This window comes from Anguilla rostrata, chromosome 11, assembly GCF_018555375.3.
Source record: "Anguilla rostrata isolate EN2019 chromosome 11, ASM1855537v3, whole genome shotgun sequence".
In the NCBI taxonomy this organism is placed as follows: Eukaryota; Metazoa; Chordata; class Actinopteri; order Anguilliformes; family Anguillidae; genus Anguilla; species Anguilla rostrata.
The window spans coordinates 21,119,103-21,146,320 of NC_057943.1; the positions used below are offsets into that span (position 1 = coordinate 21,119,103).

The following is a 27,218-nucleotide window of genomic DNA, read 5'->3' on the forward strand; positions in this document are numbered from 1 at the left end:
CAGAGTGGATCAGGTGGAATTTGATTATAATGGCGGCGATTAATATGCGTATTGCTCTCTGGGGCCAGGAGAGCCCTCATGTTTCAGGTCTTCTCTTTGACAGCCCTGAGCAGTGCAGGTGGATGAAAACTTAATGATCACGATAATGACAATTAATGGAGGCTGTTTTCATCCCTGCGTGGCCCGAAGGGCTTGATTATATCTTGACATTTGTGGCATTAATACGTGATGCCGTACAATTAGGCCTCTCAGACTCCTTAAACAAGACAGGTCTACTAGAGGTCCATTACCCTCAGTCTGTGAAATCATTACCCCGGGGTATAAGTGCTCAGTGCCAAGTGACTGTGTCTCATTCATATGGTACAGTTCAGATCCTCAGAACATGCTAACCACGCATGCACAGGACTGCCATCATAACAGGTTGTGTGCTTTATGTCCATTACATCAATAGTTAATGAGTTAATATAATACACTCTGTTTGTATAAGACTGGAATGTCATGTAAGCTTTCATCATAGAGCACATTCATCACTTGCTGCAAAGGTGCATATAGTAAAAGTTCAAACAGACCATACTGGCTTTTGGGTAGGAACTCTGGATAAATGCATTACTGTTAAAAACAAAACAAGGATGTGGATCAGCTGGGATAGAAAGCTTCAATGCAGTGCTTCTACTGTATAATGAGACAGCTCATGGTAATGTGAGAAGGGAACAGGCATTTTTTATCAAACAACAAACACTGTGTCACAAACCTTGTTTGTTTTTCTAATTCAGCCAATATTGTCATTTTATTTGGGATAATTTGCTGGGCATTCACTTTTACTGAGTAGCCCATTGTTTCCATATTGCAAAGCCTGCACTATGACTACTTTCTCTGTTTAGCTTCACCATCCTGACTTGCTTTAAAAGCTGTAGTACAGTGACCATTCTAGGTTGTGTACTCAATAAATAGAATGTTTGCATTTTTCCACATATGCCAGTGCGAGATCTGAGACAAACTGAGGTGTTGGTACAGTGACAACACAAATTTCTCGGCTGAAAGGGTAACTACATTAGTTAGCACAATATTGCTCTGTCAAAAGCCAACATTGTCAACAATATTACTAGCAGTAATAAATATTACACATAAAACTATGCTTATCAAAAAATGCCACATTTCCTCCAAATTTACAACTATCAATTTTGACTGTCCTTTCCTTGTTATCCTTTATATCCTTTTCAGCCACCAGATTGCAAGCGGAGCAGTTTATTATACCTTGGTCAATATCTCTCCCATTTCTTCTACCTGTTCTGTCATTTCTTCAAAATGGGCAAAGCTTCTATGAGTTTCCTAAATATGTGTATAATTTCAGTCGCTGAACTGTTATGGATTTGAAAATTGTATTTAGTAAATTTTTGAACAGCTTGTTCTCTTAAATATATAACTGTGAAGCAGCATATGAAATATGGTAATTGTTCATTTACAGTCACATCTTGCTTTTTTAGTCATTAGATCCATTACAAAAACTATTTTGGGGAGGCACACAGAGAATATCTTGCCAATGGAGTAGAAAGAATAATCCCAAACAAAAACTATGCAAATAAATGAATGACTCCACTGGTTTAGTGTATTGCATAATAAACAATAGCAGAGGGAAGTCACTTTTATTTAATGAGGGAGCCATTCATTCGTAGAGTTATTGGTGCCATTAAACATGTTATTTGTCTTTAAAAGTCAAATTTGGCATTTCATAATAATATTACTTTTCATTTAATCGCTTGATCGGTCAGCATACTTAAGTCAACAGCTCAATAGCTGCTTGAAAAGTACATGCTGGCATGCTAGTAAATGCTACATTTTTAAACAATGTGCTTGCCAATCTAAACAGTAATTCTGTGATTCTCTCTTTCTCAACCCACTATGCCAAAAGAACCAGGTCACCATTCGGGGAGACTGAATCTTTGGCCAGGCGAGTGATGTCATCTCCTGTAATGAACACATTACAGCTCATGATCCACACACTGGAGACTCCCCATTCTCTCCCTCTCTTTCTGTTACAGATGAAGCCAAAGAGGTTGCATCTAATGAAAAGTGTGCTCATTTCTTCGTCTACAGAACACACACTGACTCTCCTGTTCTCTCACACACGCTATCCAAGCAGCCTGAATATGGGGACAAAAACAGCTGTTTATGGAATTCATAAATGGGAGGACTGCAGTTATTTCTGTGAATCTGTCCATCTCTATTTTTAAACATTTACACTGTATCCCGAGGTATGTAGGATGACAACATAAAAAAGAAAATAGATGAACAAAATAAGCACAAAGATTAATACTGGGGAAGATGGAAAATATTCAGAGCTGGAGAGGGAGGGAGAGAGAGAAAGATGTGAAGTGATGAGAGAGAGGATGATGAATGGTTCCATGGAAACTGGAGCAAGGTGTTCACAACTTTCAGGTACTTCAATAAAATAAACTTTTCCTCCACTGGCTCCCTCACTCGATTCTGGGTCAGCAAACTCCAGGGATGCTGAGAAATGGGGACGCCTCTGCCCCCTCGCACTCCCACTCCACTCTGTCCTGGATAAAACACTCACACGTCCGCACTCACCCCCAAACTCAGCCTTTTGAGGGTCAAGAAGCAAGAAAGCGAAATACATGAATTTTGTTACTTTTTCTTTGCAAGTTTGTAGAAAGAGGCCCCCTGTGTCCTATTTAACTCATGGTCGGTCATTAATATTACAAGGGGTGAAAATAAGTAGGCCAAAATGGCTTAGCTGGTGTTTTTTTTTTTTCAAATTAAATATTCATATCCTGAATTACTTTACTTTGCCTCTGTTTGCCATTTTAGCTTGAGCTTTGTGGAATGTTTCAATATGGATGTTGACTGCAATAGATTTCTTTTGTGAATGATACATTTAAAATTACATGATACATGATACAATTATACCTCTAAAAATTTAATTTTACAAAATTGCCTTGTTTTGTCATGGAAGAGAAACGCAACATACAGATACAAATACAATTTATTTAGAAGCTTTTAGATTTAATATTATTAAAATTATATATACCGTATAGCACACATACACACAAACAAACACACCAAGAATGAGAAATAGAATAGATAAATGTATATAATCTTTATATTTTAATATTAATCTTCCAAGCTTCCAATTATATAATTATATCTCACAAGATATATTTTATTTTTTTAAAAACAAAAAACATTTCAATGCATCTTTTGCCTGTATGTCATTTTTATCTTTTGTTCAATTTTGTGGTTTATATAGCTAAAAATCATGCTTTTTGCACAGGATAAATGTGAAAAAGGGCTCCTAGAACTGTTCTCAATTATTTACATTTACAAAATTATTTAGAACATGTCACCAAAAGGAACATGAGACATGAAATAAATCTGTAAAATGAACTCCCATGAACAGTATTTATTTAGATATATTAGAAAAACCACACCAAGACAATGATATTAACAGTTAGGACAAACCAACTGGCATCTTCCCTTTCAATGCGGCTTCTGTGCTGTGCAGTCATATAAGGATCTCAGTTTTCTATACAACATAGAATAGGTTCCCAATGTAGATCCTTTTGGGAAAAGGATAGTCAGACATAATCTACAAAAGTAATTCAAACGGTAGAAATCCAGGGCTGACCAGCAAGCAAGTGGAAAATACCTCCCTCAGAAATCTTCACACAGCTGCAAAGTTTGATAGCTAAAAGATGTTTTTTTTAAACCCTAATCCACTCAGTCATTTATTACATTATTTGTATGTGAAATATAAAAAATAATGTGCAGACATTCCGTCAATGAGCCTAATTTGTATGGTAGTACTGCCACCTAGTGGACACCTGCAATAATATCCCAGAGCAATTAGAGCCAAGTGCGCACACCAGTACACACCCGCATTAAACTTGCACAAGCATACATTTAGCCTATCTAGTTACCATACTGTGAGAAAAGAGTATCAGCATTATGATGACCTCACAATTATCAGGCTGTTTATGTTCTAACATGTCCTCCACCTTATAGGGGAAAATCAATACACCTTGTTATTGCATGTTGGGATGTTATTGTTTTTATTTTTTTATACTTAATTTTTGCCTGCACATTTTAAATAGTGTATCCATTTTATACGAACTATTTACAAACAAATAATGTTTCAAGCTCACTGTATTGAACAAAAAGGCTCACACCACTGGACAAAAACACTGCTGGTTTAGCACAGATTGATTCAAAATTGCAGCCAGAAAAATAACATCTCAGTGGCAGTAATAACATTCCAGTCCTGTTGTATTTTCCTTCTACCAGTGCAAATAAAGCAAAAATAATGTTTAACTTTTAATATTGTATTTATATATTTACAGTTGAATTTATGCAAGGCCATTTCAAAGTTACAGTACATAACAAAGAAGACATATGCTGCAATGACAGAAAAAAAAAGTATGCTTCAGAACAAAATCTGTGCTTTAAAACATTTTCACATGAATTATGATCCAATCTGCACTGACAGCTGAACATGCCTGTATGATTTGGCACTTTGTATATTGTCGAAAAATAGAACTCTATCAGATAATCTCACTGTCAAAAGTCTGCTTAAAGAAAGTACACTACTGTATACATGACTATCTGTATAGTCCTATACCCATCATCACCCCTTTAAAATGCTATTGTAAAACATTAAACATAATAAATAAACTGGTGTCAAATCCTCAGTATAGTATGTGAATTTGTAGGACAGAATTTGAACAAATACAAAGAAAGAACTTCCTGGAAATGTATATTATCCTTCAAGTAGCTAAGATAATACCTCCAACAACTTTCTTGTCATCAAACCTCATATTTTACAAACGTGATTTTGAGTGTTGAAAAATACACAGCATCTCACCAGTCACCAGCAAAAAAAGTGTACATTTTGTCATACATTCCTCTAACTTCTGAATTGTTTCTATTCTTAGTAGAGCAGCATAAAAGCAAAATCATAAATCTAAAATAATTATGAGCCAGTTTGAGGGCTGGATTTATGACTAATGCCTTCCCTGGGTTTATGATCTCCTATTCTTAACCTTCTCCTATCCTTTTTTCTTTGTGGCAGCACTGCGCAATCACTATGAATGACCTCCATACTGGATGGCTTTCCCACTTAAAACTTTACCACTCCGCCATCCTCTCCCTGAAGCAGAGTTTGTCTTTATCTCTAACTGTAGTACATCCTGGTAGACTGCACAGAATTTAAATTCAGCGGCCAATCACAAATCTTATCCTTCAACAATAAAATATAACCAAACCACATTCAAATGATGGCCTTACAAATTTAACAGCAGATGGCACAGATGGGAAATTATCATCATTTGGCTTGATTTTAATCCCAAGGTATTTCGGGAAATATGATAATAAATTAACAAGTAAATTTGTGGATTTCATGATGCAATCCATTATTATTAAGCAGGTGTATCTGGCTTATTAATGAGAAACTGATGCTAAATCTGCCCATTATTTTTCCATGTAATTTATCATAACACTGATATGCAACAATGCCCTGTAACACTTCTCTCCAGTGTAACCAAAAGAGAAAATGCACAGCAGTCTGAATTTCACTCACACACTCTTGGGTCCACACTGCATTGAACGAGTGACAGAGAGAGTGTATCCACAGAGAAGAGATAATTTAAAGAGACAAGGCATGTCTCACAGCTTAGAGAAGCGGTAGCAGACTGAGCGGAATTGCTGGTGGGCTCAGATGTAGTATTGGAGTTGGCACTGATAATCCTTTTTGGGAGGAGGCATAAAAAGTGATTTTTATTCCTCCAGACGCTGACATTCAGACAGGTTCTGTGTCGTCTCCAGGGAGATGATGAATCGCGGACACGCGGAATCCGACGCATGGGAAATCAGAAGTGGATAAAGCGGGGTAGAGTTCTGGCTAGGCTCCGGTCTCAAAGCGTGGGGCTGTTTACAGGATTACAGCTTGGGAGAAACCGATGTGACGACGGCATGGGAAAGCCATAAACGGCTCGAGATAAAAATAACACAAGCAGCGACTGCAGCCAGGTAACCAGGGCCAAATAAATTCAGAAACCCAGGGCTGATTCAATGGGCAGGAAGTTTTCCATTTCTAATGTTCTATCTATTTAACAGGAAGGGGGTAATATATTACAATGAGCTAACATAGGCAGTATAAAGGCCATTAATAATGTGATTTTAGAATATTGATTCCTTATTTTGTGTGATGTGTCAAAGAAATGAAGCACCGAATGAAAATGTCTGGCAAAAGCTGTACATACAATACAACACAATATTAATCCCCCTGGGCTTTGTGAATAAATCAACAACTTCAAGTCAATGCATGAATTCAAGCCGATGCTAACATAACATGTGGGGCTGCTGAAATGGGTGATATGACAATTTTTTGAATGGAAATGTAGCATGAAACATGCTACACGCACTTTAAATCATATTAGATAGTAAGCCATTTATTGCTGAACAAAGAAAAAAATGCAAGAACCAGAGGGAGTTCAGATGGGAACTGGCAGATCTGACCCTACAATAATCTTATTTTTCAGGAGAAGGGGCCTATCTGAAGCAGGGCCCTTGAAACAAACAGCCCACACCATTGGTTCTGAAAAGCACCACAAGTTCTATCGATGTTCCCTTGGCATTTAAATGAAAATAGGGGTTTATTCCTTGGTGGAACTGATTCCATATATAATCCAGGACATCCGGCTTGTCGCAATGCACAGCCATGCTTATCTATATTTGTAGCAGTAGCACAAGAAGAAAAAAGGCGCATTAACCTCCACGAGACAAATGATGAACAATAGCGCTCTTCACTGTGCAACCTACAGCCATTTCAATAGTATATACTACATCCTCTTCTCTTTTTAAACCCTATTCTTAAAGCACAATCTTAATGCATGAGTGGAGAATACAAGTGTGAGAAATGACAAAGAAGAACCTAATTTGGCATCCCTTGGGTTAGGCTTATACCCCGTGGGAGTTCCTCCTCTTTATAAATACTTATGTTCTTGTTTATAAATGAGGCCACAGTTCAGTTCCCCCCCAACATAAACCATCTCGCCAAATGCCAGGTGTTGTCCTTCCATCTATGCAGCCAAATAACAAAATTAATGGCTGTGTATATATAGCGTCCCGATTGTTTTGCTTTTAAGGTAATCGTTTTTCATATTTAACTGCGCACACACCCTATGGAAACACATTCTTTCTTGGCAAATATAGACTTACTGACAGCATGGAAAAGTTTGTGGTGCAGTGGTCAGAGCATTGAACTGTGGACCGTGGGTGTTGAGCAGTGTATTTTTCCAGGAAGATTCCACTAAAATGCAGCCATTCAAAAGCAGTTGTTCTGTATAAGGAAATGGAAATAATGAAAAAAATGTATGTGTGTATTATGCATAATATACATAGGATGTTGCTTGTTTAAAATCAGTGAGGTCTGTGCATGGCATTTTTATCACTGTCCAATTGATTTTACTGTATGGTGTGTAAGGGACCAAGCTAAATTTGCTGTGATGGATGATGAAGCTTAACTGGCTTTTACTTGGACTCAAATATAGTTTCAAACTGGGTGAATATGGCTCAAATTATATCAGCTCTGAGAAGGCCAGGACTGTTTCTCGCTTGTCTGCATTGATTGTTTCTGAGAATTTTAAAATTACTTTCGGTAATTCCACCAATGTCAGGATATTGGATATGTCTTTCTCAACACGACTATCAAAATGTTATGGTAGGGGTACAGAATAAAATAAACGACACACTGCCACTGATCTCAAGATCTTATGACAGTAGAACAAACCTAGCCTCTCTACCCCTGCCGTGGTTGCAGTGAATGCATGTGTGAAAGAGTGAGTAGCAGCATTAAAAAAGGAACAAACATAACACTAGCTGAACACACTGTACAAAACTGTTGCATTAGCGGCTGTGTTTGGCAACACTGTACAGATCAGCTCCAGAGGAAGTGAGCATCCAGGGGCCTCTGATTGGCCAGTGAATACTGTGTAGGTCTCAGTTTCATACCAGCACAGACGTTGGGCAACGATCAGAGGATCCATCTGAAGAAAGGAAACCCAAGTAGCACACCAGGTAGCGGAAGTACTTCAATGCGCAGAAACAAGTATCTTTTGAAATTCCCGATGTGTTACATATCTTCTGTACAATCGCACGTAGTCCCCAATGTCAAAAAAAGCTTCTCTTTCTCTTCTTATTTTTTTTACATTCAGGCATTGTAAAGGATGGTATGACAGAAGAGAAGAGCAGCTCAGCAGGCCCTCAGGGAGGTGAAGAGTGAGTAGCAGACGTGCAGTTCTAACACTCAAGATGGCCGCTGCTATAAGACTGTGGCCTCCTCTATGGCATTGACCCATCTGTGGAGCAGACAGCAGAGCGTTAGGAAGATGGTCTTCATTGAAATGACAGTGGAACACTATGGGCTCTATTTCAACCATCTAAGCGCACGGTCTAAAGCGCATGGCGCAAGTGCATTTAGGGCGTGTCCAGATCCACTTTTGCTAGTTTAGCGGCGGATAATCTGAGCGCAAAGTTAGGCGCATGGTCCAAAGGGGTTGTACTTAGTCTCTTAATTAATCATAGGCATGTTTTGGGCATAACATGAAAGTGTCATCTCCCATTCCCTTTAAAATCCAGGTGCGCTTGCACCTTGGCGGATTGCTATTATAATGGCGGATTTACCAAGTAGTAGGAAAGAACGCTTCTCTACAGAGGAAACGGGTCTGCTCGTGTGCGAAGTGAAAGCGCTCGGCAGACCATCTATGGCAACAGCAGGATTCCACCAAAAATGATATTATGAATATTGTTAATATATGTAATATTATATTATATTATCAATATTATGACTAACCATTATGACATGTATTTTTAAAAAATATTGCACGTTGTGCACCCACCTATGTGGGCGCATATTCCTATTTTAATAATGCGCCCTTAAAATAACAGTAAAATACTGCACCATTGACTTAAAACCAGGTTTTTGTTCATCAATCGCGCAATCGATTTCCGCTGCCTCAAGATAGCAATGTGCCAACAATGCGCCTGACCACACCTCATTTTTTAAGACCAACAACATGGGCCCTCAGATGGGTGCAAGTACATTTGCTATTTAAACAACGTGGGCGCTGGACGGGAAAATGACAACTGCGACGGTCTGAAACTAGCAAAGACACTTGCGTTGCGCTTGGTGCCGCTTTGCGCCGGGTGTAAGATAGAGCCCATAATGTTTCAGAGAAGCAAGCTAAATCGTCTGCTCCTGCTGATGATAACTGCGATTAAGGGCACTACAACCTTTTGTAATGTTAATGTATTTAGCCTCATTACAAACACTTAATTTCAAATAAGTAATTATGTGATTTTGGGAATCGGTTCAGAATGATGAGGTTTCTTTATAAACCCCACACGTTTTTAATTTAAATTCTTTTTCACCTTGTCTTATGTACAAATAAATAAATGAAATAAACCAAATATTAAAAGTAGTATTTATATACATATTGTTCATTTAATTTCTATAAGATCCTTGCAGCATATGTCCATTTTCTCAGAAAACTAGATTCTTATTTATAGCAATATCTACATTAGAGAGCTAAATTAATACAGGGCTTGAAAGATAGCGTATATTTTTATAAGCGGTAGAGTACTGTATCATGCTGTGATGATGTGGCATTTCTCTAACCTCTGTGCAGTGTTATTTTCCTCTCTGTAGGTGTAGTACAGGGTCTTCTTATGGTACAGTTGGAAAACATTCGTAGCTTCCTCCTCCTCTGGTTTGTCTGGCAGCTTCACAGTGAAGCCAAGGAGAGGCAAGCTCTCTGATGCCACCTTGTCCTGAATCAGGGTGAGAGTGAGCGAGGGAGTAAGTGTGTGTGTGTGTGTGTGTGTGAGAGAGAGACAGAGAGAGAGAGAGAAGGAGAGTTTGTGTGAGAGAGAGAGAGAGAGAGAGAGAGAGAGAGCAGTCATTCGAATTCTAAACAGTGAACAGGTAAACTAGAGGGGCCATCAGTGTTCATACAGGCAGGGTGAAGGTAGGCATTGTGGGTGAGGGCGTGAAAACCGGGCAGGTTGGGGGGGGGATCTGTGTGCCCCCTCACCTCACTGGTGGAGGAGATGTAGAGCACCTTGTCTTTTAGGAGGAACCACAGCTTCTTCCAGTTCCTCTTGCTCCTCTTGCAGCGGTGCAGACCGCTGCTCCCGGTCGAGCCCTCCGCCGACCCTGCCACCTGCGTAACATAGCAACAGAGAGGCTCTCCTTCAGAACGGCGACCGCAATAGGGCCGCAGACTGCGTGAGAACCGAACGCTGACTTCAGCACGGTGAAGATAAAGTCTGCGGTTACCTGGTTCAGAGGGACGGTAGTCTTCCGGTGCCTCCACAGGTTGGGCGGGTGAATGTTCTGGAAGACGGCGGAGAGGGGCCGGCTGGACCGGTTGGGCCGGGGACTGTCATTGCCGGTTGCTCCCGCAACGCTGCCCCCTAGGAAGTGAATGATTTCAGACAGTTTAATCCAGTATCCTCTGGGTTACTCTGTCAGCAGGGCATGGAGGGGGAGGGTATTTTGGGAATTGGATAGTCTACCTCGCTTCTTCAGCTCAGCGTAGCAACGGTCGCACACTTTGGCCATCCTGTCCTTGAGGTACTTCAGCGGGTACTTGTTCCTCGAACAGCCCCGGCACACGATCTGTGAGTCACACGTGAGAGAAAACCGGTGAGCTGCCCTGGCTGTTCAACATGCGTACTCCCCCCCCCAGGCGGTTCATGGTCAGCATTCCCGGTCACTGACCTTCCCGCAGGCGGCGCAGTGGTGCCGGCGCAGGGTGAGGGAGAAGTCCGAGGCGCAGTTCATGCACATCATCACCTGGGATACGGGCACCAGGGTCGGCGCGGTCTCCCCCAGAGACATCCACACCTTCTCCCGAGCCTGAGGGGCACAGCGCACCAGTTACGCCACTAACCAGCTCACACAGCACCACGTGCTAGAGACCAGACTGCCCTGTGAAAGCACTCCAAATCAATGCGCCCTCGAAGGGAATATCTTGATAGCTAAATTCTAACCCTGAACCTTTGTTACACCCTGGTGCTCCTCATATCTGAGCATTTAGAGCATATCTGTGATACATTTCTGGTTCAAAAAGGCAGAAAGACAAGAAGGGATGCTTATAAAAAGGATATAAATACATTTCAAATCAACATTTCAAGGTAATATCAATGATTGTTATCAATGACTGCACAAAATGTACAACACTGAAAGCTGCACAAGCTTGTCAAATTCAATATGAGTCACATTTGAAATTGAAGCACAAGAAATCAGATAGTTAGGATCAGTTTCTTCCATCAAGAAGTAGCCAGGAGCATATTTTGCCAGAGTGGAATATGAACGTAAACACTCAAACATCTTCTTCTGCCACTAACACTCTATTGAACATCCCAGTATAACTGTATGAGTCATGATACACCCTATCGTATAGCTGGCTGCCAGGCCACTAGAGCAATTATGAGCTCATTTTAAATGCACAGTCTGATATGCGACACATTAAAATCTTAAATTGAAAAAAATGACCACATATGCTAAATGTATAGAAATCCAGTTTGTATTGGATATGAATGTAAACAGGGCCTTATATACAAAAAATGTTACATAAGAGGGTTGTGTAGTCCAGTAAGCACAATTTGCAAACACAATAAAATAGATTTGGGAATTTATCTAACAATATCAGGGCATAATAGCAAAACCTCAATCTGCTAACTATTCTTCATTCTTCTTTGTCCCTTTAGGCAACTATGACGTAGTTATGGCCATATGGTATGCATTAGAGACATCCTTTAAACAGATATAACACTCTACGGATTTTATCTGATTTCATAAAACAGGAGTGAAGGAGTCACCAGATTATATGTATTTGTAAACACTGGCTATGATGACCTTGCTACCCTGGAGACTGAGAGATACACAAATACAACACTTAAGAGATTATAAACAATTCATTTTTTGCATTCATTAAGTGCTGACTAAAACTAGCAAAGTAACTAACTAAACATTATGTATCTGTACGCAGAGTCATTTGTCAACTACATATCATTTATGGAGCAGATGTTAAATGGTCCAGTATCCTTCAATTTTCCTATTAAGAGAAAAATAATAATGCATAATAAATGGAAAAAGTCCAGATTGGCACTGAGTATGAAGACATTCAGCCACACAGGAGATATAAAAACACAAAGCCACTTTAGACTGCTGATTGTAGGATTTTGCTAGACTGCCATAAAAGCCATGGACAAACCCACTGGACAATCCATCCTCCATTTCCTTTGTGCCTCACACATAAACAATAGTTTATGAGTAAAAGAAAAGGGGTAACTGGCGAGCATTTATTAATGAATAAATAAATGAATTTGTTGATTAAATAATTGAACAAAGTAAAAAAAAAAAAGTTTGACATAAAAAGCATAGGACAGCCTATGATCAAAAAGGATTGTAATTTCCACCTACATCATGTGAAAACTGACTAGCACCTTTTTGCCTCATCTGAATACAACCCAAAGGCTCTAGGGCTCACTTTCAATAGAGACCTTAATCTGAATGTGACTACCCTGGCTAAATAAACGAGAAAGAATAATAATAACAATAACAACAATAATAATAATAATAATAATAATAATAATAATAATAATAATAATAATATTTGGATTGCATAGCAGGTCCACACCTACGTTTTCCTATAAACAAGCTCCAATAAAGAGCACCCCAATAATAGCCATAGCTCTTTTTATAGTTATCACTGTGGTGTGATAACCTTCATTCAAATAAAAGTGTGTATTAAAATATCTTTATATAAATACCATCATCATTCCATGCATGACTAAGCCATAAAAAGACATTACACTAAATAAGATAACAGCCTCTCTGCACATAGTAGTCTGCCATTTTGTTTTGCTCAGTATCACACCTGGATCAAAAATTTGCAATACTTTATTCATTTTCACCAATACTTATTTTGTGCCATTGTACATGTTGGTCTGTGGATGTTGTACTGCAAATTCACAGTGATCTACTGTGTTCTCAGATTTATCAGCAACAAAAGAGCTAAAACAAATATTTGACCCAGGTCTACTCAGCCTGACTGATGCCTGGGCCTGCATTCATTAAGCTTCTGAGTGAAAGAGCTGATCTAGGAACAGTTTAGCCTTTAAGCTGATAATGAGCAAGGTTAGGATCTGAATAGGGGAAATCTCATTCTAGATCAGTGCTCCTGCACAGAGATCCTTTTGAATGCAGACGCAGATCCTTGCTGGTGGTGAGACTCAGCTCCCCTCACCTCTGCACTGGAACTCCTGCAGGCCCCCTGGCCCCTGGCCTGATCCTCCACCGTACGGCTCAGCACGTGGTACCAGTCGTCCCGTTCCCCACACGAGCTGCGGGGACACAGAGGGGTCAGACGTGGGCGGGAGGACCCTGGACGCCCCCCCCCCCGAAAGGCGCGGTGATGGCGACCCAGACTCACCTGGCTGAGAGCGTGATGGAGATGTCCGACACCTCGATCCTCAGGGCGTACTGCACGTTCTCTATCAGGGGCTTGCTGACCTGAGAGCGTCACATTACATTAATTTAACAAATACTCCAGAGCAACAGATTCATTCACTGGCGGTACATTATATGAGCAACAGAGATAGACTTGGCAGCACTAATGTAAGTTCCAATCCAATCCAATCCAATCCAAATTTATTTATAAAGTACATTTACAAACAACAGTTTGACCAAAGTGCTGTACAATCAACAATAGCAAAAACCACAAAACAACACAATAAAAACAAGTTCAAGAACCCAAATACAAATCTTGAATACGAACAGACTGCATGCATAACAAGCCCTAAAATATCAGCATAAAATTATAAATTATACCACAATAATCTGAATCAGTCTCTTAGAGTGCTATGGGGTGGTGACAGAAGATGCAGTTTGAGGAGATAGGTCAACAATCCACATCACATGACCAATGATTGTGCTGTCCAATCACTGCTACACATTTAATTCACATCTAACCTTCATCCCGACGAGTGTGAGAGCATTCTTCAGTCTGTATTTCCCATCCTGCTGTGGGTAAGTGTACAGCATCATGTCATTCATCTGTCAGGAAACAAAACCGACAGGCTTCACTAAATATCCCAGCCATTGTGTTTTCCTTGCATTGACCTACCACAAGGTGGCAATGTAAGATTAAAATAAATTTTCTACTGCTGATCCTTTTTGGCCATGCATCACATGTAAACTTGGATGTAACCTTAATTTTCAAGTTTTGCACAATTCTGTGTAGTTGATTCACATTTAATATGTAACAACGAGGGACTTGGATTTCCAAAAAACTGTTCATGGTATCGGAGTTCTGTCCAGCTCAATGTGAAACAGATTTCACACTAATCTATTGCAGATTTTCATACAGTAAATTGGCAGCGATGGTTGGCAGCATCAACATGACATTTTAACACAAATGTGCTTTTTTAACATTTACAAAAAGTTCAATTCAGATCTGACATGTTTTCAAAAAAATATCATTATGAATCTGCCTATATCATTTTTGTTTGAAGTGGATGATGCTTTTGAAGGTCTGAGCCTGGTCATGAAACATACCTATTAAATAGAGAAGATCATAAAATAAGAAGCTAAACTGAAAGCATTTTGATTTGCGACTCAATATCACTCGCCAGAGTTCATGCTGCCCTTTTCCCAGATGATTTACAGTACACACTCCCTGTTTGAGGGTTCCTAGTATTTGTTGTTTTTAGGAGTATTGTAAGCAATAACAAGCTTCAAACTGCTGTTTTGTTGGGAAAACTGTGTTCAGAGACAAAAGGAAGGGATGACATCATTTGACATGAATGTTCTGAATACAGCAAACATCCGTAGCTCATAAAGCGGCATCCAGCAATTCTCCTGGTGAATTGGACGACTTTGAGAAAGCTTTGGTGGGACGAACGAAACAACAAGGACAACATCAACAACCCTGAGAGAGGAAAAGCACGTTCTCCCCCAGCTCCAGCTCCCTCACGTCTCTCCTCCTCCATCCTTTCCTTTTCGCCTTTCCCACTGCCTGTCCCTTTTCCCATTATGCCATCCCCCTTTTTTTTCCTGGGATCCTTTTCTTCTCCTTCTTCCCTGCACAAAGTCACCATCTCTCTTCCGCTTCGTCCATCTATCAAAAAGCCCCCTTTGCTCCTTTCATCATGACAACCGTCCCCCCTCTCTCTCCGCCCCAGAATGGTCCGAGTTGTCAGAGCGCCCTTCTGAGCGGTTACAGATCTGACTTTCAATGCCAGGAGGTGACGGATGGCTTGTCTGGTGACTTTACTCAGTCTACTTATTGCTTCATAAATTACACTCTCCCTCGGATGCATCAATCCACCCTCAGCCCCCCCCTGACAAACTCCTCATGCCACCCCTCAGACACTGCTGCATTCCCAGTCTCAGATCACTCATATCTCCTCTGATGGAGCATCCATCATACCTCACTTATTGCAGACACACACATACACACACACACCAAGGTAAAACAAAAGCTTCACGCTCTGTTGTAACCAGGCCAGAGATCACAGCCGGCTTAAGTGGGACTTCCTTGATTGCTCTACAGTGGGGTTATTATTCTGTGCTGTGACGCACACGTGGGTGGGGTGGGTGGAGCAGTAAAGGTGGGGGGGGGGTGGGGGTTGGGTGTGATCTTGGAGGCCATGGGTTAAACTTCTGAAAACCCAGCGGAGATACAGCGACACATGGCAGGGCTGTTACCCCTTAACCTCCGGCCTTACGCCCCCACATCTTGGATCTGGTGCCAAAACCTTCCTCCCCTCCCTGTATAGAGTGCAGAGCACTGCAGCTCACCTCAGATGCTAAAAGGAGAACAAAACAGCATCTGTCCTGTGGCTCGGAGAGCTAAGAGGGCTATTAATGTGGAGCTGAATCTAAACAGGGATATTAATGTCTAATATATTAATGATGCCAAGGGTGAGGAAACTGCAGAATACAAATAAGCCAGTGCCTACTACCTCATTTCACAGACACCTTTGCACTTTTCTGCAGGGTGAATTTTAAATCTCTGCACCATATTACATCCAAACTTAACAGTTTGATGAATCGCTCCTGAATTGCTGTTTAATAGTTTAATAGTTCGTAGCAGTTGCTACTCAAATTAGCTCCATCATTTCAGTTAGCAAATGAATAGGACTACTAGAAGGACATTGGGTTATGAGCTGCCTGTGTCTCACAACATTAAAGTACAACCAGCCTTTATTCTGGTCTCACTCTGGCCTGTTCCTGTTTACGCTCTGTGTAACTGATCCTAGTGTCCTAACTGTACGGTATTTTAGGTGCTGAAACGTCCCAAGTGAGACACAAGCTCCTTATCCATTTTAGGGCCAGACGCAGGTTTTCCCTTCTTCTTCCCAGTGTTCTAAGGCCGTCCCAGACCTGTCAGTGAGGTCCCTGGACAGGAAAGCAGCATTCAGTAACCCACACCAAACATCCTGTCAGGAAGCCTGGCTTTCAATAACAGCCAGGGCCGCGGGAGGCCTGGTGTCCTTGCATCCCTCCGCAGACGGTGACACAGACACAGAGAGTCTGGCCCGGGTGCTGAGATGGGGGTCAGCACCACGCCCTGCCCCACACACAGGGCGGCGCGGTGCAAGCTCTCGGTTTCGCAGCAGAGGAGAGACACAGCCGCTGTGCCCTTGAGAGAGCCGCTGTACTTCAAGAGCAAAAGCTCAACTGCACTGGTGGGTCGCAATCCTGAAGAAGGCTGCCTGCCAGTTAACGCACTGTAATGCTGCTAGGGCTGTGTGTGTGTGTGTGTGTGTGTGTGTGTGTGCGTGTGCGTGTATGTGTGTGTGCGCGAGTGTGTGTGTGTGTATGTGTGTGCGTGTGTGTGTGAGTTCATGTGCATGCATGAAAGTCTGTGCATATGTGTGCGTGTGCATGTGTATGTGTGCATGCAAGTGTGTGTGTGCATATGCATGTGTGCGTGCGCTTGCGTATTCACACGTGTGTATGTATGTACATGGAGGTTAATACTGACACATGGCTGTTGAAGCGTAGCAGGGCTGTGGGTGGCACATGAACCAGGAAGACACCCGCGACAGAGCTATTAGCATCCTGCTGGTGCAATCAAACATTTTTATACCCGCTGCGGTACAGGCGTCGAGCATGTATGTACATACATCAATACGGTTGGGCCTCGGGGAGAGAACGCCAATGTAGTCCCATTACATTAACTGTGATATTATTACATCATCAGTTACCATGGCAGAGCCTGTCAAGCGCAGTGATGTAGATGCACTTGGCAGTTGGCACTTGGGGGATCGTAATGATTGTGGTCCACATACAACAAACATACCGTCTGAGCAACATATAAACCAGTGAACTGAAAACACTGGCAAATACGTATTTTGGGATTTCATCTTAAACAAGCTGATGAAGTATTCTGGCACCTTTGCTCAAATAAAAGAGCTCACAGCAGGGATGTTTGTGAAAGCCCGGCTATCTAAAACAAGAAGAGTCGCTCACCAGGAACAAGTGACGCGGTTGCCGGCTTTTCCGTGAAACTTTCATCAGGGTGCCCTCCTTCACAAACACCTGGAACACACATACAGCACACCGACACAGAACAACAGCTTGAGTAGCAGGAATACAAAGGACCAAAAAATGGGATTCAGATGTCGAGCATCCTGTAAAACTATGGATAAATATAGCAGTATCAGTGTCAATAAAATCAAAACAGGGAGGGTACCCTGACCAATAATCAGGGCAACACACGACATGATGTATGGTGAAAACGAAAATATGTACGGTGGCTTACTACTAATGAGGTGCTGGTGGTGGCAAGATAAGAAATCAATTAAAAGAACAGGCCGGAAAAAAGTTTTTATGACTACCTCCAACATTCAAATAGACGCCTAAAAATAAACAAAACTGATACTTTACTGCAAAATATTTTGAAAAATCTATGATTGCCAAGTGTGACTGAAGAATGCTTGTCTTGACATATCTTCATCAGGTTTACTCTGCAAAAAACACAGGTAATTCATATAGTGGTATATCAGTTCAGCACAGCCAGTCCTGAGAGAAAAAAGTATGTTCCTTTCAGCTTTTTACAATGACATATGGTAAGTTAATAACTGCGTGTAGGCAGATATCTCAAGAGCAGCACAGTTTCTTTGATGCAAACACTCACTTATGTAACCTGGGAAACGTAAGATGAACAGAACAAACGGTGCTTAGTTTGGGAGTAAATTTGTCTTGAGTGAGGAGAAGCGCAAATGAGGACAAGAGAAGCCCCCCAAAAGCAGCTAAGCACATACGTGTCAGAGACATGTTCTTCCCGTATGTGGTACTCTGTGTTCTCGCACGCGCCGTTCCCATCGAGATCCGCCCCCCTCCTCTGTGTTCCTGTCCTGAACTTAAATGACAGACCCTCATGCCGAGGTCTCTGTAAGACTGGTCTCTTGTCATGTGCCTGCAAGCAAGCGTTCTCATTCCTGGCCTTGTCTCACAATGCCTGTGATCTCTTGTGTTTGACTCACAGTGTTTGTGCTCTATTGTGTTTGTCTCACAGTGCTTGTGATCTCTTGTGTTTGACTCACAGTGTTTGTGCTCTATTGTATTTATCTCACAGTGCTTGTGCTCTGTTGTGTTTGTCTCACAGTGCTTGTGCTCTGTTGTGTTTGTCTCACAATGCCTGTGATCTCTTGTGTTTGACTCACAGTGTTTGTGCTCTATTGTATTTATCTCACAGTGCTTGTGCTCTGTTGTGTTTGTCTCACAGTGCTTGTGATCTCTTGTGTTTGTCTCACAGTGCTTGTGATCTCTTGTGTTTGTCTCACAGTGCTTGCATTTGACCATAACAGGCAGTGGTCTGGCTGTTTTCTCATGATTGTTCCCCGTCCCCAATTAAATGCTGAGTTCTGATGTAACGCAGGGTGCACAGGACCAGTGACACATACTGGGACTGGAATGTTCTTTCAAAAGAGGTCTGCAATTTATATTTTCCCTTCACCTGGCATAAATGTAGATACTGTATCAGACACCACTATGCTTTGCCTCTGTTATCAAGCCATGGAACACCTGTCAGCTATTCCTAATCAGCGCTTCTGACATCACCTTCTCTGAGATGCAGTAACTCCTAATCAGAACACCTGGCAAAAGGTGACGGGGCTTTCCAGACAGCCCTCTCTGAAAACATACCCTCCTGCCAGGGAACGGGATAGCCGGGGGGGGGGAGGGTGTATTCTTACTAATTACATAAGTCACTGAATGCCCTCCAGTGTTTACAGCCCAAAACTTGTACAAAAACAATGTCCTTATCAGGCCGAGCAGAACTCACCCTTCCTGGCTGGAGCAAGTCTCTCTGGCCTCTGACGCTGTACTCAATATGAACCAGGCGGAGCAAGTTCTCCTGAAAGACAGGGGAGGACAGACAGAGAGAGAGTGAGAGTGAGAGAAGGAAAGGAGCAGCGAGAGACGGAGAGGGACACTGAGCGAGAGAGAACTGGATAGAAAATTAAGACCTAGGAATTAAACAGGAGAGGTAAAAATAGTGGGATTCTGTGTCTTGGTGAGAAGAAGAGATTCCAAGGGGCTCTTGGGAAGGGTTTTGTGGGCAGCGGGGGCCAAGTTCACTAGTTTCCTGACATTCACCCTCACACCAAACCCTTTATTGTCGCCACATGCGGACTTTAATTGGAGTCATTTCATCCTGCTGCGGCTTGTATAAATGTGGTAGGCCAGCCATTCTGGGCAGCCAGGCATCTCTACGCACACTGTCAGCTGTACTGTCAGCTTCAGCTTTGAAAAAGGCACGCCCAGCAGGAGACTTTTTAAAATGCACTGTGCTGATAAAACAGCACGAGACAAAAATGATTAAATCCACGGCATGTAGAAATCTTAATTGTGATGAGACACGTCTTGCCTGAGTGAAGAAATAGGCGCAGAGACATAATTCCAAAGCAGGCATGCTACATGTTTAAAATGGCCGACATTTCATGTGTATCACCCAACATAGAAAAACACCAGAATGTCAACATCTAATGCCTAAACATTGAGATAAATATGCATATATGAACAGAACTGGACCAATAACTTTCACTGTATCCCCAGTGGTGCTGCGTGTTATACTAATGAAATGGTGACAGTACACAAAACATCATCTTTCAAACATTCATTCATGTGAGCACACTGGTCAGCACTTTACAATTTTAGGGGTTTGTTCTCTCATTATTGAGTGGAATTGGACTGAATTGATACAATTTGTGAGCTGTGGATACACAACTGCTGATCCAGAGATCAAGTGACACAAAAACAAGTGTGAATAAATGGTAGCTATAACTGTGCACTGAAGGGTCACCGAAGTCCACGGTTACTCAAGGTCATTCAGAGATCCAGTCACTCACCCCATCCCTCAGACTGTCATTGGCCTGGTCAGCCACCTCTGAGACCACCCCCAGAGCAGCTGAGAAAGAGAGAAAGAGAGAGAGGGGTGGGGGTGTCAGACAAGCACCAGGACAGACAGCCTAATTAAAGGAAGAGACAGATAGATAGGAGGACAGGAACGCATACAGAGTGGCCAGACAGACTGACAGACAGGCGAAGCCCAGACACACTGAAGGACACACAGACAGGCAGTTCTGTGCTCTGGGTGACACACAAATGAAAGCCGCTGTGTGTGGGACTGAGCACTGACCCCCCTGTCTGTGCCATGCACGCCCCATGATGAATGCACCCCCGCTCCCCAAACAATGGGCTCTTTTCTGCACACAGCAGTGTGTTTCTTCAAAGTGTCAGGGGGTAATAGCCTGGAAGTAGCTAACGGGCTATGATAGAGACAGAAGATACGGATGCCGCAACGCTTCATGAATAATCCATGAATTGAGAGATTGAGAGAGCAACAGAGAGAGCGAGAGAGAGAGAGAAAGAGAAAGACAGAATAAAATTGTTCCGGCGGTACCTTGTGTATCTTCATATTCTGTGGAGTCTGGAGAGAGGTTGTTTAAGTAATCTGGAAGAAAAAAATAATGACATTGATATGCCATATGCACAATAGACATAATTACAAATATTGCAATTCAGTTATTCTTTGAAATGCACTTTTCTAAAAGCAATGGTATTTACAGGAGGAATGGAACATTTTTGTCATATATTACAGTACGTGAAAGATCCCCATATCACACCAAAGCCCCGCCCTCGACCGGAGTCCCCCGACCACCCAGGTGAGCGTGCGCCGTACCTGTGAGCAGCATGCGGTACTGCAGCACGCGCACGATGACCTGCAGCAGCTGCTGTTTCAGGGGGACCTTCCTCCCGGACGGACTCTGCAGCTGCATGGGACAGAACGTCACACGCTCACGCCGATGCCATCACATTTCTCTGGCCTTCTGCTTGCTTTTATTCACCCCGGTTTTATCATCAAAGACACTGTTTAAGGTAATAGATGATTTTTTGCAACTTCTGATGTTATAAAAATGACTGGACAAATTGTTCAGGCCCTCTGAAATGTGAATGAAATGACTTCTTTTGATACTATAACAAAAGAGTAAAATTTCATGGACATTTTCATTCCCAAAGCAGATATTTTTCTGGTATTGATATTAAGGGATTTTTGGAAAAATGTGGTATCACAAATGAAAAGATGTGTCTGGGCTATGTGGGCTACTACAGGGATAAGGGATTAGACCTCCAAGATGCACAACTCTATTTCTGCACCTGTCAAATAAGGCCTTTCCGGGATCATTTTAATGGACACAGGCGCCCTGCTTGGACCCAAAGAGAATATATAGTCCAAAATGAGAAAGACTCTCGCTTATCCTTTTATTATAAAAAACATCAAGAGACTTATGGAAACCTTCCATTCCATTAACTTACATCAATCACAAAAGGTTTGGAAGGCCACACAGATTCTCCCATAACATCAGTTACACACAACAATAACCTACCTTCTGCCCTGAGGGGCTCAGGTTTTAATATATTGGTACACAGATGACAGTGGAGAATAGCAAGGTAGAACTCTATTATCTTTTGAGGAGCTAAAGGACAATGTTCAGGCACTGGTAGAAAACCAGGAAAACAATAGGTACAGTAGGACCACTCTGGACACACTACAATCTATGTTGCTTTAACCCCACATTACAAATCTCCATACTGCAGACATAGTGCTCACCGTTTATAGAATGTTTGAGGACTATAGGAATCTTCTAAAGGAATATTGAGAAAGTGAGACCAGAGTAGGATCTGCATGTATTTGAGAACAAAGCCTGAGCATAGATACACAAAACATGATACAGTATAAGCTCTTTCCATAAATATGCACCCAGAAAGTACCTCACATTGATAATTGTTAGCTTATAAGACTTCTCACCTTATAGTCCTTCCTGTAAAATATAAAAGGTCACGGTACACACTGTCTCCAGTCTAAATCCCTGGTTGCAAACCATTGAGTATAAAACATATGTTGTTAAACAATTTATAGCCTTTAAATGGATCAATGTATAGCCCTGGCCCTTATTAATTGATTTCTGAGATTCTTCATACAGCTCTGAACCCTTGGATAGATTGTGTTTACAGTGAAACAAATCATATAACAACTACATAGCTAAGGACAGCATTTATATAGCTCTTGTACTTGTGCTTTATTTGTTTTATCTAGGGGTATACCCACACTATTCAATTTCTTTTGTCTTTTTTCTGACAAGAATAAATAGAGCTTCCCAACACAAAACACAACCGCTGACACAGTCCTGAACACAATCCTACTTTCAAGATTTTTGTCCAAACAGCAAATACCACTTCATTATCTTAATGTTCAACAAAACACAATCACAGAATCAACATCTCTCACTATACACCAAAAACAATCACACATTCAAAATCAAGTGTACACCAAACACCAGGGCACATTTAAACTCCACAATAATTTCCCAGACTCACTCCTGGCACTGTGGCCTAGTCAGTGGAGTCCAACAACAGTACAGTATCAGAGAGAGGTGATGAAGGGAAATTTCATCTGATTTCATGGAGAATTTATGCCAGTTGCCTGACTGCCTTTTAAAAAAGAAAAATAATCAGCGGATTGACCGAGATCACTCTAAATAAGAGCATGGCGCACAGAACAGGAGAAGAAAATCAATCGGGGCGTAATTGGTTCTGACATGTCATTACTCACGTGGTCCCCCAAGAACCCAGAGCAATGGCCCCGCACCAGTACTACTCTTCAGAACTACGAGATTATGGACATAGGGACATGGCCCATCTGCACTACCGGATTCCTAATCCAATCGAGCTGTCTTGCACAAAAACATGACATAACTACAGAGCACACACTGTTCCTGGCAGGAGGGCAACTTTGGCTCCCCTTCATTCACAGAGAAGGCCCCCGTAGAAGTGACTTCCTGTCTGCTTAAAAGAAAACATAATGGTGGTGGACACACTGATTTAAAGGGGTCTTTATTAAAAAAGAGTTCTATGGTTCCCTAAGCACCGACGGGTATGTGCAGTAGGCCCATATACAAGGCTTAGTGTGAAGCTCGTCCTTGTATAACTGCAGACTCAATTTTATAACAGTGTATAAAAGTGCACAATGGGATGACTACAGTCATCTGAGAATTCTGAATTTGTGGACTTACAGGACTGAAGAAGGGTGGAGAAAGTCACTGCCTAGAAGAGCTTGATTCAGACTTCATGGATGTAATGGGATTTGCTTGATTGGACAATCAGATTTTTTTTTCCAATTATAAAAAAAGGGATTTGGCTTCATATTCAGGACAGATTTCACACTATAACCCCAACTCATAAACACATACTCAGCACATGTGTATGATTCATAGTGGGAGAGCTTACTGTAGCTTATTACAGGGAATATCCTTTGAATTTGTTGAACCTTCCATTGGGATTTATTCTGGGCATGAATTAATAATGAATATGCAATCTTGGAAGTTTAATCACCACAGCATCATTAAAACATAGCTGACATACACGGTGGTAATCAGAGCTTACACCCATATTGACTTTAAAATAAAAAAGGAATTTCTAGAAAAAACATTAGAATCCTCAGAAAAACCAACCCCCTGATATGCCTAGAGGTGAGCATATTTCAAATAGGGAGTGCATGTTGAAAAGTAGTGTAACATTGGTCAAGAAAGAGTGTAAGGGCACCACTTGAATTTACCTGCTGTTCAGTCTTAATGGCACTAAATGTTTTTGTGTCTGGAATACACAATACATTACAGTAGGAACTAGTTTAATTCAGGGGTCCCCACAGTACCTCAGTAGTTTAGTTCAGGGGTCCCCACAGTACCCCAGTAGTTTAGTTCAGGGGTCCCCACAGTACCCCAGTAGTGTAGTTCAGGGGTACCCCCCACCTCAGAGGTATGAAACAAACTGTCTCCTGCCTCTGTTGGCTCCAGGTCATGACACAACTTGATGCCTTGCCTACAGGGCTCAGTCTGTGCTTGTGATGAGTGCCTTAGCTGACAGATCATGCTAGGCAGGTATATACATAAAATGAAAAATATCCGCTAATCAGAGGATGAAAAAATGAAAGGTAGAATAGTTCAGAAAGTACACAGGGATTAGTATCCGAATGCACTGTGTCCTTTCATCTTTTTCCAGACTTCTGCTCATCAACGAGTTTATGTTGCCTTTGGTTAAAACATCTGACTCCCCTCTGCATTGACAGCAACTGACATCCAGGTTAAAAAAGCAACATCGTCACATCCCCCTATATTGATGGAATAGCTCTTGAGAGAGTGCCATAGAAACTGCAATCCAGACAGCATTTTCACTAAAAGTGACTTTTATAAGAGGCTGACGTTTAGAAAACGTGCTGACCAGCACTTAGTGTCTTCCTCAGCAGCATCACTGCATGCCAGCAACCAGAAACGGTACACAAATCAATGGCACACGGAGCCAAACCACAGGCTGTGCAATATGTTGATTTGATTGGGGAGCTGAAAAGGCGACCTCTCTCTAATTAGCTTTTTCCCACTCCTTTACCAGCTACTACCACGGATCCAGTCTCTTCAGTGCACACATACACACTCATATATACGCATACACACACGCAAGCACGCACACAAGCACACACACACACACACATGCACACATATATATGCACACACACAAGCACACGCACACACACACGCGCACACATATACGCATGCACACACGCAAACACACACACAAGCACACGGACACACGCACACACACACATACACACACATACGCATGCACACACGCAAGCACGCACACAAATAAAAATATAGGCACACATACACACAGAAAAGCATACACAAACAAACCCACTTAAGTGAATACGAACACTTACCCCTCGTGGGGAGGGGGAAGGGGGTGATACCATGTTAACACAATAAGATTCCAGCAGTCAGCTCATAAATAAAAGGCAGTGTAAACACAAGAGTGTCTGCAGCTCCTCTGATCCTATCTGGTTCCTCAAGTGATACAATCATCCCATACAAACACTCCATCACTGTCGCCCCTGCCCCCACAACAGAATTACACTCCAAAAGCACCTTCACATCCTCACTTTATATGCGCACTGCACCCCTCTCTAATACTGTAACAGAGCAGATACAAGAGGAATACAAACATTTAGGATCCACCCGGCTATACATTTTAAACGGGTAAACAATCAGTTTTTGTTCTTGTCAACAAGAAACAGCCAAGTAATTGAGATAAAAAGCTGAATAACCGAATGAAAGCCATAACCTCTACACTCACTTCTAGTTAAACTGCATAGTCCTGAAAGTGGGCTCATTGTACATAGCATGCATTCACCGCATCAATATCCTATAAATTAAATAATGTATCATGTCAAATGACCTCCTATTGAATTTTACCCCTGTGGTTCACATGTAATAACTAATCCACAAAGATCTGTACTGCAGCAGTGAAATGCTATGACTTCAGACAAAGAGCTTGAGACAGTATTAATTTTAGTTTAGCTCATGGATCATTGTACTGTAAGGGTGATTATGTGCTATCCCATATTGGGGATGATAACGGTGCTGAATTATGTTCTGCGAGCTGTTCCTGCAGCAGACGTGACGTATTACAGCAGTTTGGACTTCCAGGCAGCAGATCGCGGCTCTGGCACTGCAGAACACTTAATGTGATGACATAAAAACAACGCATCATTCTTGAGGAAGTGATAATCGAACACCGCGCCGTGTCCGTTCATCACATGGCTAACAGGAAGCAGACAGACGGCGGCGTTTGAAACGTTATTCAGACCCCTTTCCTCACACTGGGCACGCCTGTACCGCACGGCCTCCTGTGATGTTCAGCTGACCTTTTGGCCCGTGCCCTTGTACTCCAGGTCATTTCTGCTGCTTTGTGAGTCACATAAAGGTCTTCACCGCTTGACTCGGCTTCACCATGTTACATAAGGCAGCGGGAACAGGAAGAACCACCGTTTCCGGTACACCGGCTATGCTGTTGCCTGGATCTAAACAAGAGATGATTTCATTGTCTGGAACACCCTGTACATAATTGGCCCAGTGTTTGGAATAGCTGTGTGAATTTATCCAGATGCTTGACTGGACAAAATGAGGTCACCAGACCAATAATCAGACCAGACCACTGGCCTGAATGTATAAATCCAAAGCAACTCAACTGTATCAAGAACTTTCTGTGTGCAACAGAGAGGATCAACTGCAGCAAAATAATGAGAAATGGGCTTATTGATCACTATGAAACTGTTTTCTCAAGAAATGGAAGCAATCATGCTTAAATTACAACCCAACATAATCACTTCCTTAAATATTAATCCACAATGCTGGCTTCCTATCTCTGTCTAGACTCAAGATCAGTGGTAAAGAGGAAAATCAGTTTGCCTCTGTCAAATTGACCTTGCTTAACCAAGCCCAGCTGGTCTTCCCAATGCACCTCTGCAGGCATACACAAGGACACTACACTACCCACAATGCACTGACTATGTATATAGTCCAAAAGAACCATGTTCTATATTGTGCACAAATACTGCCCACACATTCAATTTCACAGACAGGGATTAACAGGTGGAACGCTCAAATGCCAACAAACTCAGGGTTGTGCTTGGGTTGGTTGCAAAATCTTGTTCTGTTGGCACACTGCAGTGGCCAAAAAAGCCCTCATCTTGAGTTTATGCACATACAGCATACATGTGTATGCATAATAT

General features: G+C 41.9%; 1 protein-coding gene across 4 annotated transcripts in view; it reads right to left on the minus strand.

Moving 5' to 3' along the window:
- Positions 1 to 3,406: 3,406 nt before the first annotated feature.
- LOC135234269 (FYVE, RhoGEF and PH domain-containing protein 5-like) overlaps positions 3,407 to 27,218 on the minus strand; it is a 49,715-nt gene continuing 25,903 nt past the window's right edge. For 2 of the 4 annotated variants that reach the window (XM_064298704.1, XM_064298702.1), the window contains exons 8-21: positions 21,276 to 21,366; positions 20,997 to 21,047; positions 20,443 to 20,501; positions 19,377 to 19,448; positions 17,561 to 17,629; positions 14,054 to 14,137; positions 13,515 to 13,594; positions 13,329 to 13,425; positions 10,796 to 10,933; positions 10,591 to 10,693; positions 10,352 to 10,488; positions 10,107 to 10,235; positions 9,692 to 9,843; positions 3,407 to 8,372 (exon numbers count right to left, since the gene is read on the minus strand). In XM_064298704.1, coding sequence (XP_064154774.1) covers positions 8,336 to 8,372; positions 9,692 to 9,843; positions 10,107 to 10,235; positions 10,352 to 10,488; positions 10,591 to 10,693; positions 10,796 to 10,933; positions 13,329 to 13,425; positions 13,515 to 13,594; positions 14,054 to 14,137; positions 17,561 to 17,629; positions 19,377 to 19,448; positions 20,443 to 20,501; positions 20,997 to 21,047; positions 21,276 to 21,366 — 1,299 coding nt within the window. In that variant the 3' untranslated portion in view covers positions 3,407 to 8,335. The remainder of the gene's footprint in view (positions 8,373 to 9,691; positions 9,844 to 10,106; positions 10,236 to 10,351; positions 10,489 to 10,590; positions 10,694 to 10,795; positions 10,934 to 13,328; positions 13,426 to 13,514; positions 13,595 to 14,053; positions 14,138 to 17,560; positions 17,630 to 19,376; positions 19,449 to 20,442; positions 20,502 to 20,996; positions 21,048 to 21,275; positions 21,367 to 27,218) is intronic. The other 2 variants (XR_010324060.1, XM_064298703.1) reach the window with 2 other exon arrangements.